The 14,153-nt window shown below is 34.4% G+C and overlaps 2 protein-coding genes across 3 annotated transcripts; both read left to right on the top strand.

Moving 5' to 3' along the window:
- The first annotated feature begins 1,785 nt into the window (after positions 1-1,785).
- On the top strand, positions 1,786-6,030 carry LOC117182642. The gene is made up of 3 exons (XM_033375743.1): positions 1,786-1,970; positions 4,003-4,274; positions 5,912-6,030. Exons 1-3 carry the CDS (start codon positions 1,786-1,788, stop codon positions 6,028-6,030), a joined length of 576 nt encoding a protein of 191 aa, XP_033231634.1.
- Positions 6,031-7,120: 1,090 nt separating this feature from the next.
- LOC117168262 lies at positions 7,121-12,903 on the top strand. Of its 2 annotated transcripts, none has more exons than XR_004466477.1 (4): positions 7,121-7,324; positions 8,621-8,776; positions 9,646-9,781; positions 10,030-12,903. XR_004466477.1 is itself a non-coding variant. In XM_033353766.1 (4 exons), coding segments are annotated over exons 1-4 (519 nt in total). In that variant the 5' UTR covers positions 7,121-7,322; the 3' UTR covers positions 10,339-12,903. The 2 variants fall into 2 exon arrangements, 1 of the variants encoding a protein (XP_033209657.1); XM_033353766.1 differs by having other exon boundaries at positions 9,646-9,697.
- Positions 12,904-14,153: the final 1,250 nt, after the last annotated feature.

The raw sequence follows: 14,153 nt of genomic DNA on the forward strand, positions 1-14,153 counted from the left end.
GGTTGGAGTAAGCTTACAAAAAAAATATTGTAATAAGGAAATGAAAAGGGAAAAATGCGTATAGAATTCAAGTGCTAAATTATTTATTGGATTCACATACGTAAACAGGGAAAGTACGAGCAGTAATTTTATCAAGATTTTCATCCTCTTTCTCATTTTCGTCTTTTTGATTAGAGGCAATCTACGAAGTGAAGTTAGCTGTTGACTGAAGTGAAAATACCTAATTGATTTAGAATTTGTCACGTGATGTCAGCACTTTTTTTCTGGCGGGAATGATTTAAAGGCCGTTATTTATTTTCTTGGAATATTATAAATTTGAAACAGTATCTATTATGAAACAAAGTAAATAAACATTTTATAAATAATTCTTACCAGATTAACGTGGTACCAAGAAAAAATTTGTTAATATTATTTTAGTTAAAAATATAAAATCAGATAGACGAGAAAAATTAAAAAGTTGATTTTGTATTAACCCTTAGTTGCACGTTGGTAATGTGGGTTACCACCAACTTCAGATTTCTCCTATTTAATTTATTGTTAACGTGTTTAGGTCGGGTTTTTATTATTGATATAAATAAACAAACATAAAATAATGCCTTTTTCGCAAGAATTCATTTTTGAAGAATCTATTCAACATAATACATTGAAAATTCATACTAAGGGGGTTTTGGAGTCACTGATTACGAATCTGAAGTCAGAATTTTGAAATGTTCAAATTCAAGATGGCAGATTCAATATAGCAGTTCCCAAAATTTGAAAAAAGAGAGATATGAACTTGAAAGTCTCTACTCGGGGGTTTTTCGGGTCGCTGATTACAAATCTGATGCCAGAATTTCGAAATTTTCAATCCAAGATGAGAAATTCAAGATAATGGTTCCAAATATTTAAAAAAAACGAGATAGACGAGGTTGAAAATCTCTATTCGGGGGTTTTTGGGGCTGCTAATTATGAATTTAAAGTTACTACATTAAAATTAAAATAGTTTGATCAAATATAGTTCACATCGATACGTAAATCTTTGAAATTGTAGATAAGATTTTGATCATTAACTTTGATTTTGATAATGTATGCATTTCTGGAAGTTAGTAGATTCGTAATCAGCGACCCAAAAAACCCTAGAGTAGAGATCTTTAAGCACGTATATCTCATTTCACAAAATTTTGGAACAGCCATCTTGAAGTCGCCATCTTAAATTGAAAATTTGGAAATTCTCACTTCAAATTCGTTATCAGTGAGCCCAAAACCTCCGAGGAGAGATTTTCACCCATATACTTTTGACTTTTCATTCGGTATACCTCCTGAACAAACCCAGATAGAAAAATGTCCACATAGTGCCGGCGTGACCTGCAGATCAATCTGCACGTCGTGAGAGCAAGGCTAGCGATAGATGCGTCAACAACTGAGTCGCATATGCGCCGCATGGCGTATCTGCACGCATGCTTCGCATATGCGCCATTTGCGTTTTAGCGATATATAGAGATAAATATTGCATTATCTTATATTTTAATCATTTATGGCACGTTTTAAAAAAAGGACTAACGCGTGAAATGGGTTTTTCTATTTCTTGTATGGATTTTAAAAAGTTTTTCACATATTTTAAAACAAATTTAAATATGATTATCATACTGCTTTTTATATACAAGAATATATTTTAACGTGATAAATAACGTTGAAATGTTTCTTCTCTCTTGCAGAGTCATAACTGAAGCCGTAAATGAAAGTTACAGCTTTTTTTTTAAATCCGCACGTTACTCCGACATCTTGTCGTGATGGTGGCCACATGCTATGTGTCCCAACGCGCACACCGTGTGCAGACAGTCGGGATTTACATACGAACTGCAAGTCGTGCGGGCACTGTTTCGGTCAGCCCTATTTATCGCCCACGTATGTGTATGTAGTAGTTGTTATTTTAGCATCCGGAGGGGTATCGTATTTCAGATAAATCCAATAAATGGTGGTGCTCCGATCAGGTAAGCCTGTTTTTCTATTGTTATGTATAGCAGAGTTACAAAAATTCATTAAAAACTTGATACTTTTTTATAAATATAAAAGAAATAACATTGTTTTCAGTAACAATAAGAGCAGCTGTAACTAGTTAGCTAAAAAAAATGCATCAAAACATATAATTTAATATTAGGAAAATTGAATATAAGGATGAGTATTCAGAAAATAGTTTGCATTTTATTCAAAATTTTCCATTGCTTATTTCGCTAATGTACCTAATTAATTAAAAAATTTTATAAAAAACTGTAATTTTTGAAATTTTCAAAAATTGATTGATAATATTACTTGCCTAATAATAATAATAGTAATAACAATATTTAAACATTAATCATTAGCCTTATAGTATACTTTTTGATCAATTCATCTATACATTTCCACTCTCTAAAAAATATATATGTATATGTAATTTTTTTATAATCGGGGTGGCGACTTGAGCGGGAAACTGGGAAAGACTTGGGAAAAACAACGAAATGACCGGAAATTGAATAAAAACATAGTTAATTTACTTTGTCTACAGTCGCAGAGCACATGATTGAAAATAATTATTGTTTTTATTATAGGACAGGGAATTTCAGTAAAGCAATTAAATTTCCCTTGGGACAGGGAATTTTTGACATAGAAGGAGAATTAAAAAATAAATAAAACTGAAAATTCAGGAGAAAGAAGTTTAAAAAATCCCTGTTCCCTTATTCCGAAGTTAAAAAAAAAGAGAGTGCTTCAAGTAGTATTTAGAGTAGAGGTATTGTTTCGAAAAGGAAATATTTCTAAATTACAATATAAAATTTTTTTTACATTCTTCGTTAAGAATTTACCTTTTTTTTAGAAAATTCAACTACTTGCGGTTAGAAGCTGAACTCTTTTGTTAAAAATTAATTTTGTTGGAAGATTTATCCTTTTAATTGAAAATTGATCTCTTTTTAAAAATGTAACTAGTTTATCGAAAATCAATTTTTTATCTAAAAATTTTAATATTCCCGTATAAAATTTAACTGTTTCGTGTGAAAAATTGAGTTTTTCTAGTTCATGGATTCAACGATATGAATGTAAATTCGTCTTTGAAAAATTTAAAATTCATTTATTTCGTGAAAAATTCACGTATGTTGTTAAAATATCGACTTTTTTGGTAGGAAATGAGCTTTTTCTTTGAAAGTTCATCTTATTATTTAAAAATTCTTCTTTTTGGTTGAGAATTTAAGTATTTACCAGTGAAATATTCAACATTTTAGTTAAAAATTCATTTTTCAGTTGAGCATTCATTTTTTTACGGAGAATTTAAATGTTCAATTTTTGGTTGAAGAATGGTCTTTTTAGTTTAAATTCGTATTTTTTTGTTCAACATTGATTTCGTTAACTTGAAACTTAATTATTTAAGTTTTGATTGACAATTGATTTATTATAGTAAAACATATTTTGTTGTTGTTGAAAGTTTAACTGTTTCAGTTAAAGATTCATTGTTCAGTCAAAAACTCATATTTTTGTTTAAAATTTAACTATTTCATTTGATGATTAATCATTTTAGTTGAAAATTCATCAGTTAAGATGATAGTTACATTTTTTTACTAAAAATGTAACTAATTCTTATTCTATTGAAAATTAATTTTTTTCTAGTTTAATATTTAAATATTTGTTTGAAAATGTCTCCTTTAATTTAAAATTCATCTTTTTGGTTAAAAATTCATAATTTTAGTTGAGAATTCCTCTATTTGGTTTAAAATTCCAAAAGTGTTTTTCACAAACTGTATTTCTGTCATCTCTGCAAATAGCCTGTTGCCACCGTTTAATTTCTTTGAGATCTTTTGGCACAAGAAAAAAATGAAACTTCTCCGAATTGCTGGTATAGCCAGACGTACAACCGAGAGCTACACATTTTAATCCCATTATTTTGCACCATCAATTAGAAAAAACTCTCAACACAATAAATAATTTACTTGGCTACAAGTTCTTATAATTTAAATTTTCAATTTTACATATTTTTCTCAAATAAATCGCTTTTAATAGGAAATTCACCGGTTTTGCCGATACAAAACAATGCAAAAGATGCAAAAAAACAGGCTTACCTGATTGGAGCACTATCTATTGGATTTATTTGAACTACGATACCCCTCCGGATGCTAAGAGAACAGAAAAGTGGGGGCGATGCATGGGGCTGCTTCCGGTACTCTCGCAGCCATATCCAGGCTGGGTCGACTCCCATGGCGCATGTGATCACATATACTTTTGTATTTATCCACCTCCTTGTAGATGGCTTTACTGTAGGGGTATAAGTGGGGGTAATATTTTCTTAAAATATCTTATCGCCGCCATTCTGTTGTTCGTTGAGGTTATGTTTTCGTCAACAAACTTCAAATTTTGCTAAGTTCAAAAAAGTTGTGTCTCGCCGTATGAAGTGAGCTCAGTGAAATCAGGGCATTGAAAAATAAACAAAGTTAAAGTAAATTGAAATGTTTGTGCTGTACCAGAATGTCACTGATTTCACTTCTCTATTATAATGCGAATAAATAAAATGTTGAAAAAAGGTTACATTTCATGTGTTATGTAATTCTTCATTCATTGGAGAATTATTGCAAAATTATACAAATTTATGCCGAAAAATGGTACAGGAAACAGTATTTACTCATTTTTCGTCTTAAATTTGTATAATTTTGAATTAATTCGTTTATTTTCTATAATTTTAATTCATGCAACACATTCAAATAATATACACATTTACGTACACGAAAACATGGATATCCTTTAGTTTGCCAACTCCTTGTAGATTGTGCTAGTGTCGCTATAATGTAACGAGCTGTAACGGTGTTAACCGTTTTGGGAACTAAATATCCAGGGCGCAGGGACTCTTTGACTAAATACTCTCTGAACAAGTAAATTCTCTGGCGGGAAAGTTCAAACAGCTTGAAGGAATGTTGAAAACATATGAGAACTGAGCAAATGTTTAAATTAATCAACTTTAATTATGAATATTAATTCATAAATAGAATAATTGCGGAAAGAAGAAATTAATTGTAAGCAATATGTAGAACTTTATTTTTATTTCGTATCCGCTGTATAGCTAAGCGATTTCAAATTCCAAGGTGAATTCAAGGTCATAAGTATGAGTCACTGAGCTATTTTTCGCATAATTAATGGGATCTGGCGCCAGCCAGACGCTACAAAAGGACTAACTTTGGACTTTCTGAGAGGAAACTGTCACTCAAACTTAATAGGCGTGCATCCGGCCAGACGTGGACTTTGGACCCTTGACCTAGTCCCGTCATTCAACTTAATTGCTTACTTCCGGTGGGAGGAGCTAGTCGACCTCGCTCACTATAGGCTATTCGGTCATAAAATCATGCGACCTTAGAAATGCGATTGGTTCAGCGTTAAAAGTAGGGATAAATACCTCCCAAAATGATGCGTATAAAAATAGCCGCGGAGCACGAAAACGACAAAATTTTGTATTTCCGCGCGCTCTTTCAAACGTTAAACCCGCGACACTTGTCTCTCGAATATTTTAATATTTTCGGACTTAGGAAATCTTTAAGAGTAATACTGAGGCAACCTAACCTCAATTTGTGACTAAGAAGTATGCGTGTGCGATCGACTCTGCCGATAAAACAGAGTGCTAAGACTACTTGTGCGCGATTAATCTTAATAAATAATAATTAATTTATACAATTTTCCTAAACAATTCAACGGATTACATATTCAGAAAAATGTCTAATACGGATCCAGAGTTATTCGATCTCATTGAAGCGTTTTCCGATAATCAATTTGAGCCGCTTCAAATTTGCCGAGTCTATCATGAACTTCACTATATTATAATTATTATTTATACCCTGACGGTATCGAAGAATACATTGTTCATCAAGAATTAGCAATTGATGATTTTTGAATTAAATAAAACATTTATATTTATCTAACTCAACAGTGGGTTCAGTGATTTTAGTTTTAAACCTGACATATTCTCGCGGTTGGTGGTTTCAACCACTCAACGACAGGTTACGAATCCTCAAACTCAACGTATCGGTGCGCAGCTCTATAAGATAATTAACGATTGCAGCGCCTGAATTAGGCGCGAAAAGTTGGAATATTTAAAATGTTAATTAAAAAAAATAAAAAGATTTTAAAATAGGTCTTTAACTTTATATATATGTAAATTCAAAATTGGCGAGTCCGTTTCCAGAATTAAGGGTTTAGAAACCCAACTCCAGCAATGAAATCCTTGACTGTAAATCTTTTTAAAAAAAATAATTAATTCAATTGAAGGTTAAAAAGAAAGATAATAAAACTGCAATTTTTATTATTGAATCAATAAACAAACATTTTATTAATCTTGACATTCAAACTTTATCTTTACAAACTTTAATTTAATATCTCGAGATAACTAACGAACGAGCCGCGACTGTGTACCAGATTCTTCTGGTCCTTTACTTCATCGTCGGGAGCTTCGTTGCCGTCGCAGCGGTCCTCAGCTTCCCCCACATTTCCATACATTCTATCATTATATATTGGCCCTAATCCCTACTCTAAAATTCTATATTTCTCCTTAGCCCCTTAAACCCAACTATGGATTGCGTAATCAGTAACCCTCTATTTTCATGAAAATCCAGCGAGCGCGATAGATTCCAGGCGTGACTTTTTTTATAAACAGTTCTGTCATCGAGTCCTATATCAAAACCTAACATTTCTGAGACACTTTTCAAATCGTTTTATTTTATTGCCGAAACGGCGACTCTATGTCGACGATTCGAAAGTAAAATCTAAATTATACATCCTACTGTAGAAAGTTAATACTTCTTACGTAAAATGAACATGATGCTAAAATTGAATCTTAAATATACATTGTTCACATTCGTCATACTAGTCTTGACATTTTATTCACAGAAAGAATGCTTTATCGTTAAAGATATTTTCTTTCTCTTCATGCCGACTTGCCCGACTGTTGCTTTGCCAATCTTTTCTCGAAAGATATTTTATTCTCAATTCAAATGTATTCGCATTACATTTCATTTATTTCAAATTGTAAAACCGCGCATTTTATGATACCGATGGTGCTTTTCGTAGCGGCAAGAATGCGAATTATATTTGCTCATTACACTTCTCTCCTTAGAAAAAACACACTTCCATAAAGTGGCTTTTTCAATTTAATGAATTTTGTCCAATTTTTGATAAAATTTGCATTCGGGCAAGATGTCCAATTGCTACATAGATTATGATAAATTGTGACTGGTGATATTTAATAAAAAACTGGTGAAAACGAATTAAACCAGTACGTTTATCCCATCCATGGACATCAAATACAAAAGTTTTCATTTGTGTAAACTTTGCAACGTCCTTCAATGTAAGTTCAAAATCATTTATTAAATAATAATATTTACAAGTAATTACATATTCTATTATCTATTTTACTTTAACTTTGGCATTTTAATAAATTATCTCTAGCTTACTTATCGCTACTTATTTCGAACCTTCATTACTTTCACGTAACAATGCCTTACAAATTAAATATTTGTTTGTTATTTTTTATCATAATTATTTTCTCAAATATATAAGTTTCTATCACTAACAAATTTTCGACAATGATCAATTGTTAATATTTTTATTTTATTTATATAAATTGTTAAAGATCTGCCTGTATGACCTTAAATCATTAGTTAAGAATAAATCTTTAAAATTAAAAATTTGGTCTCCCTATATGACCTTACATAATTATTTTATAATGTATCCATCCCTTGGCAAATTTGAATTGAAATTAATAATTTCAATTCACTTCTAATGCTTAAATTGATTACAACCATAATTAGAGGATACGCTTCTTTCTCTTTTGAATCTCTATTAATAATTTTGTCATCTCTCACATTCCTTCTCCCTATCATACTAAATATTAATAATTAATAATAAATATTATTTCTCTCTCTCTTTCCCTTCCTCTCTCTTTTACATATATATCGTTTGTGCGAGCTTGCCGGGTTAAACTCACGTGTCCTTGCCTTTCCTAATAGTGATCTATCTTACTTTTTCTTTTTATTTTACGAGTTTTACTTATTTTACTCTTCTTTACTTAGCAAATTTCCAAATTGAAATTCATTATCTGCAATTCAAAAATTTCAATTATTGCAATTCAATCATTTGAGGTATTGAAATTTAGTATTAGCAATTTAATGATAAGTGATTTAATTCTCAATAAATTACAGTTTTTGATAATCAATTTGACATCCGGCAATTTACAAATTTACAAAGGCGTTTTTTTTATATACCACAATTGTTATGAAGGCTGCAAAAATAAATTGTAATATTAATTTTCAAATTTAAATTTAAGCGTATCTCAAAAATGCATGTTTCATTCGATTTACATGAACAATAGAAGTTTGCTTTGGTGTGATTTGCAACTCTACGTTGAGATAATCAATGACTCTAACGATTTTAAATGGGCCTGAATAATAGTCATCAAATTTGTCCTCCCTCATATTAATTAGTACATAAACGTATTGATTTGACTCAAACTTTTTTTCGTTAATCTTTTGGTCGTAATATTTTTTACAACGTCTTTTTGCAGCTTCTAATCGAGCTGTAGCAAGTGATTCTGTATCTACAATTCGATTTAAAACTTTGTCAACTAATTGCACATATGTCATAGGTATTTTTTCCTCTCCAAATTCGGAAGGAAACCGTGCCCTTCTCCCAAATACCACTTCGTGAGAATTCATGCCGGTGCACTCGGGAACGGAAGTATTAAAGGAAAAAATGGCAAACGGAAGCCATTGGTCCCAGCTACTTTGCTCACTGTAATTTCGTAAGTATTCCACGAATTTGCGGTGACTTCTTTCTAACGCCCCCAGAGATTGTGGATGATAAGCGCTAGAATGATATTTCCGAATTTTAAATATTGTAGCAATACTGTTCATAATGTTGCTCATAAATTGTGAACCTTGAGCAGTTTGTATTATTTCGGGGCATCCAAAAACGCAAATTAAATGTTCTGCTAAAGCTACTGCAATGTGAGGCGAGTCTATTTTTGAAAGCGGAATCGCATCTGAGTATTTACTTAAACAATCCTGCCATGTCAACATATACTGATTTCCTGATTCGGTTACGGACATAGGACCTACAATATCAATTTGTACTTTCTCATAAAACTCTAGCAGGAGTGTCAGTAATTCGCATGGCAATTTTTGTCTTTACTCTTGTCAACTTTCGCTTCTGACATACTTCACATGTTTTTGCATAATCTATAACCTCATCCCTCATACCTTTCCAATAAAATCGTTCCCGAATTCTTTCTAAAGTTTTTGTTTCTCCCCTATGACCACCCACGGTTGAATCATGACACTCTCTAATAATTTTCGGGCGCTTTTTCACCTCAGGAACTTCGACTTCACCTGTACATACTGTTATCTGGTAATCTCCCTTACCGAAATGTGTTCTGAAAACTTTTTCAATGACGGACCAGGACAATTTATCGAATCCATTCCCTTCTCGTGACAAACTGAAAGTTTTAGTATTTGTAGCTTCCATAGCCTCTCTTAGCGTTATCAGCGAAGTCTCTATATTCTTTACAAAAACTTTAGAATCAAATTTCTCTTTAATAAACAAATTATAAACTAAACGCTTATCATGAATTTTGGATGTCACGTAACCAATTTCTGCTTCTGTCTCTTTCAGGTTCGAGAGTCTAATTATGGAATTGTCCAGTAATTCCCTACCCAGGGGTGTAGTAAGTACCCCATCACATGAAACGAAATTCAGTTTATTGTCATCCCTCATCCATACTTTATCTCGACTCAACTGAAATAATGGTGTAAGTATCGGATTACCCTGTTTCAACCCTGCATGGAAAATTTGTGTTGCCTCTGCGGAAACGCTTTCGTTTAATTTAAATCGTTTTTAGGTCTTACGTCTTGGTTATTCGTCTCATCTCTATTTTTCAAAAAAATTCCAAAAATTCCGTTTAATTTTTCTGTCTCATTTTCACTCAAAGCGCCATCATCAAAATCATTAACTAAATTCTCAACTGCCTTACTCTCATAAAAATCTTGTTTACTCTAGATGGCGGGTGCCCATAGGACGCAACCCCCTTCCGTACTCTGCATAGAAGAGTCAACTAAAAACTCAACAGCCGTACTCTCACAAACGGCATCATCACTCTGGATAGAAGGTGCCCATAGGACGCAACCTCCTTCCGTATTCTCGTGGTCTATCAAAAGCTCTGCGGGTACGGTCTCATCTTCCGCGTGGCCAGCTGGTCCACCAAATACCCCCTCTGGAAGGCAAGTGCCTATAGGACGCAACCTCCTTCCCGGGGACCGTGCCATCTCCATCGAGGACACCTCCCCCAGGGACCGGACACCACAATAAGCGGTTCCTTCCCGACTCGGAATGGAAGAGCCGACGCCAAAACTGGCCATCTCTCTCCCCCTTCCTTCAGCCTCTCTCTCAGTCAAGCGCTTTCTTCCGGAGGTGCCAAAGCCCCGTGCCCTCATCGCACTTCCGTAACCAGGGAGAAGAGGGGAGGTCTGTGCGCTCACCTCACTGCCACCCGCACCCGGAGTTTCCTCATGGCCATTGAGTAACACAGAAACAGGTGTAATGGAGCGAGCTGAATTGCACCCCTCCGAAACCTGCGCATCATTTCCTGTCTCGTCTTCACCCTGGCGGGACCCGCATCAACCGGAGCTAGGCTGGGGTATAGAGCTTACCACCTGACAATCACTCAACCTTGGAACTTCATGTCCCCCTGAGACCAAACTGTCTCCAACTTCCTCAACAAATGCTTCATTCACTTCTATTTCACCTTCAAAACAACAAATAGCAACAAAAACTCTTTCTATAGGATATTCGTGGTAGATGACTTTGCTTCTGGAGAAGCAGCCAATATTCGACCTACAGCCCTTTGCAGCATCGTCATGACCATACACACCATCAATATTCTCTTTACTCTTTTTCTCATTAAAATTTACTGAATTTCGTGAAAGCGTATCCGCATTGGCATTAACAAGACCTGGCTTGTATACTATTTTGCATTCATATCCTTGTCATTTTACTTTCCAACGAGATAAACGGGATCCCATCGTAGGGTCCTTTAACTTGTCTAACCATACTAATGCTTTATGATCTGGAACCAACGTAAATTTAGTACCATAGATAGATGGTCGAAAATGTTTAACAGCAAACGTAATAGCTAACAGTTCCTTCTCTGTTGTTGTATAATTTATTTCTGCTTTATTCATAGTTCGCAACGCATACGCAATAGGTAAATCTTTACCAATTTCACCTTGACTTAATATGGCTCCTATAGCAAAATCAGATGCATCTGTAGTAATTATGAATGGCTTGTCGAATTTCGGGTACTGCAATAGCGGTTGCGCACAGAGAATATTTTTCAATTTATTAAAAGCGCTTTCGACACAATCAGACCAGAAAAATGGCACATCCTTTTTTAATAGCAAAGTCAATGGTTTAGCAATCGTAGCAAAATTTGGTATAAATCGCCGGTAGTACCCTGCTAAGCCCAAAAACTATTTAACATTTTTACGACCCTTAGGACGAGGGAAGTTGCTCACGGCCTCGATTTTTTTTGGATCAGGTTTAACCCCATCTTCAGAAATTATGTGACCCAAATATCAAATTTCTTTGCATAAAAACCTACATTTATCGGGTTGCAAAATAAGTCCAGCAGTCTTTAAACGTCCTAATAATTTTTTTAATTTTTCGTTGTATTCTTGTACAGATTTATCGTAAATGACAATATCGTCCATATATACAGAGAGTTCAATCCCTTGCAACCCTGATAAAACAATATCCATTAACCGTTGAAACGTGGCGGGTGCTGATTTTAGACCAAAAGGCATCCTATTAAATTCGAGATGGTCAAAAAGGTTCGGAAAAGCTGTCTTATGTTGGTCCGCCGGATCGATTTCGATCTGGTGAAACCCAGACGCGAGATCGATTACGGTGCAATATCGAGAGCCACCCAACTGATCCAATATAGATGTAATATTAGGGAGAGGGTAAGCAGCCCCGACAGTCCTTTCGTTAAGAGCGCGATAGTCTATGACCATTTGCCACCTTTTGTTACCCTTAAAGTCCACCTTTTTCGGTACTACCCAAACGGAAGAGTTATAAGGTGAGCTAGAAGACGATACTGCATTTTGTTCTTTTAATTTACTTGTTTCTTGTGCTATTACTTCTTTATGTACTACGGGATACCTATAGTTTGGTTTATTTACGGGTGTGTCATCTACGGTTCTAATTTTATGTTTCAAAGCATTCGTACAACCTAATTTGTCTCCTTCCAAAAAGAATTGATAAGGAAATTATCTTAAACTTTTCAAAAGACTTTCTTTTTCCTATTTGTTCAAATTGGATAAATGAAATTCTGGTGGTAATTTTTTAAATCGTTCAGCGGGAGTAGTGTTGCGTTTTTTATTAGTAATGCATTTTTTAACGTTTTTACTAGTGTCTTTAGTATTGTTTTCGTTAGAATTTGGGTTGGCTTCGTTACCGTCTTCACTATTTTCTTCATTCAAGTTTTTGTTAATGTCTTTACTCGCAGATTTAGAAATTGATTCAACAGTCTCGAATATTACCCTCTTTTACGGTTGCTAAAGATTTTCTCAAAAATATGCCTGTTTGGTATTAAGGGCATATATCCTTCTGTCAAATCGGCATTAGTTACTGGTAAAGTTACTCATTGTTTGGTACGAGCTTTTAAAATAAGTGTAGTGCCCCTCTTGGGTGAAGTTGCAATTGACGAACTGGAACGTTAGGAAAGGCATTCCTAACATTCCGTCGCACCTTACGGGAAAATTATTTGGTACTATTTGGAAAGGACAATCAACCTCATTAATATTTATGTACACTTCTCCAGAGGTCTTTACCTCTTGACTGGTAATTCCAAATAAATGATATCTGACATCAAAATTTACTGGTGTTCCTGTTTTTACTTTTCTTCGTTTAATTCTGCCCCTGTGTCTACAACAAAACCACCCTTTCCATTTTCTATATTTTTTCTATTTAAGTTTATATTTGGTGACAGTGCTTTCGCAGCTGTATTGAATTTTAAAACGACCCGTCGGATTGGTGCTGCATTTTTGAAGAGCTCGCTGTCGCACCATTCAGTCGAACTCACTTCTTGTTTAAATTTTTATCTTTATTCATGCGATTTTCAACTACTTTATCTAATCTTTTAAAGCATTTTTCAATTTCATGTCCAATCTTTTTGCAATATCTACAGATTAATTGACTTTTATCTTTACTGTTATTACCCTTATTTTCAGGAAAATCAAGAGCAGTATGACCTAGATTATTACAGGTAAAACATGCCCATAATCTTTCAACATGACTCCTACAATCACGCGCAAAGTGGCCATTTTTATTGCAATTATGGCAGCGCGGACCATTGAAATTTATGAAACTACAATTTCGTGCCATATTTCCGATCCTGCCGTACCTAAAGCATGAAACGTCAGACCTAGAGCTTTCGCCTTCGCTTCGAACATTTCTATCGCTGCTTCTACTCGTACTTCCACCTCTTCCTCTCATTTCGCCACGACCTACCTCACACTTTCTGGCCCGTGCGTTTCTATAGTATGGCCGGAATCGACCGCGCTGACTATTGTACTCTTTTATTTTTCCCGATCCTTCTGCTTTTTCCCTGTCTTCGCCCTTATTTTCTACAGGTTTCCGATCTAAGCCATCTACAAATTCTAAGTCCCATTCTGCCGTTCTAGCTACATTAATCGCTTCTTGTAAAGTTTTTGGATGTTTAATTTTCACACGCAAGACTAATTCATTTTTCAGTTCGCAAATAAAATTCTCACAAGCTGTACTTCTTGCTGACCTAATCAGGCACTGAGCATCTTCTGGAGAATTTTGATCTTCTAATAATTCGATCATGTTTGCCAAAAGCTGACTGGCCCGAGCACAGAATTCGCTAACATTCTCTTTTTCACGCTGGGCCAACTTAGAAAGAGCCTGATTAAGTTGGTTCAGAGTTCGTCGCTCAGCATAAGTAACTTTAAGACGTTTTAAAAGATTCTCTAGTGAGTTTACATCGCGATTTGCAAGAGCGTTGTATGCAGCTCCTACCACCCTAGAACGCAATACTAAAAATAAATGTCCACGATCTTCAGCTGCAATAGAATTTCTAGCAAAAATACAATCTTTGATAA

The sequence above is a fragment of the Belonocnema kinseyi genome, chromosome 2 (genome assembly GCF_010883055.1).
Source record: "Belonocnema kinseyi isolate 2016_QV_RU_SX_M_011 chromosome 2, B_treatae_v1, whole genome shotgun sequence".
In the NCBI taxonomy this organism is placed as follows: Eukaryota; Metazoa; Arthropoda; class Insecta; order Hymenoptera; family Cynipidae; genus Belonocnema; species Belonocnema kinseyi.

What these genes read in the sequence shown, in the direction of transcription:
- LOC117182642 (XM_033375743.1), top strand. Translation starts at nt 1,786, where the DNA reads ATGTGTCCCAACGCGCACACCGTGTGCAGACAGTCGGGATTTACATAC. An exon ending in AATGGTGGTGCTCCGATCAG is followed by an intron (nt 1,971 to 4,002) that starts GTAAGCCTGTTT and finishes CGCTTTTAATAG; the next exon opens with GAAATTCACCGGTTTTGCCG. An exon ending in CTGTAGGGGTATAAGTGGGG is followed by an intron (nt 4,275 to 5,911) that starts GTAATATTTTCT and finishes CTAACTCAACAG; the next exon opens with TGGGTTCAGTGATTTTAGTT.
- LOC117168262 (XM_033353766.1), top strand. An exon ending in ACTTTGCTCACTGTAATTTC is followed by an intron (nt 8,777 to 9,645) that starts GTAAGTATTCCA and finishes TGTCTCTTTCAG; the next exon opens with GTTCGAGAGTCTAATTATGG. An exon ending in ATTCCCTACCCAGGGGTGTA is followed by an intron (nt 9,698 to 10,029) that starts GTAAGTACCCCA and finishes TGTTTACTCTAG; the next exon opens with ATGGCGGGTGCCCATAGGAC.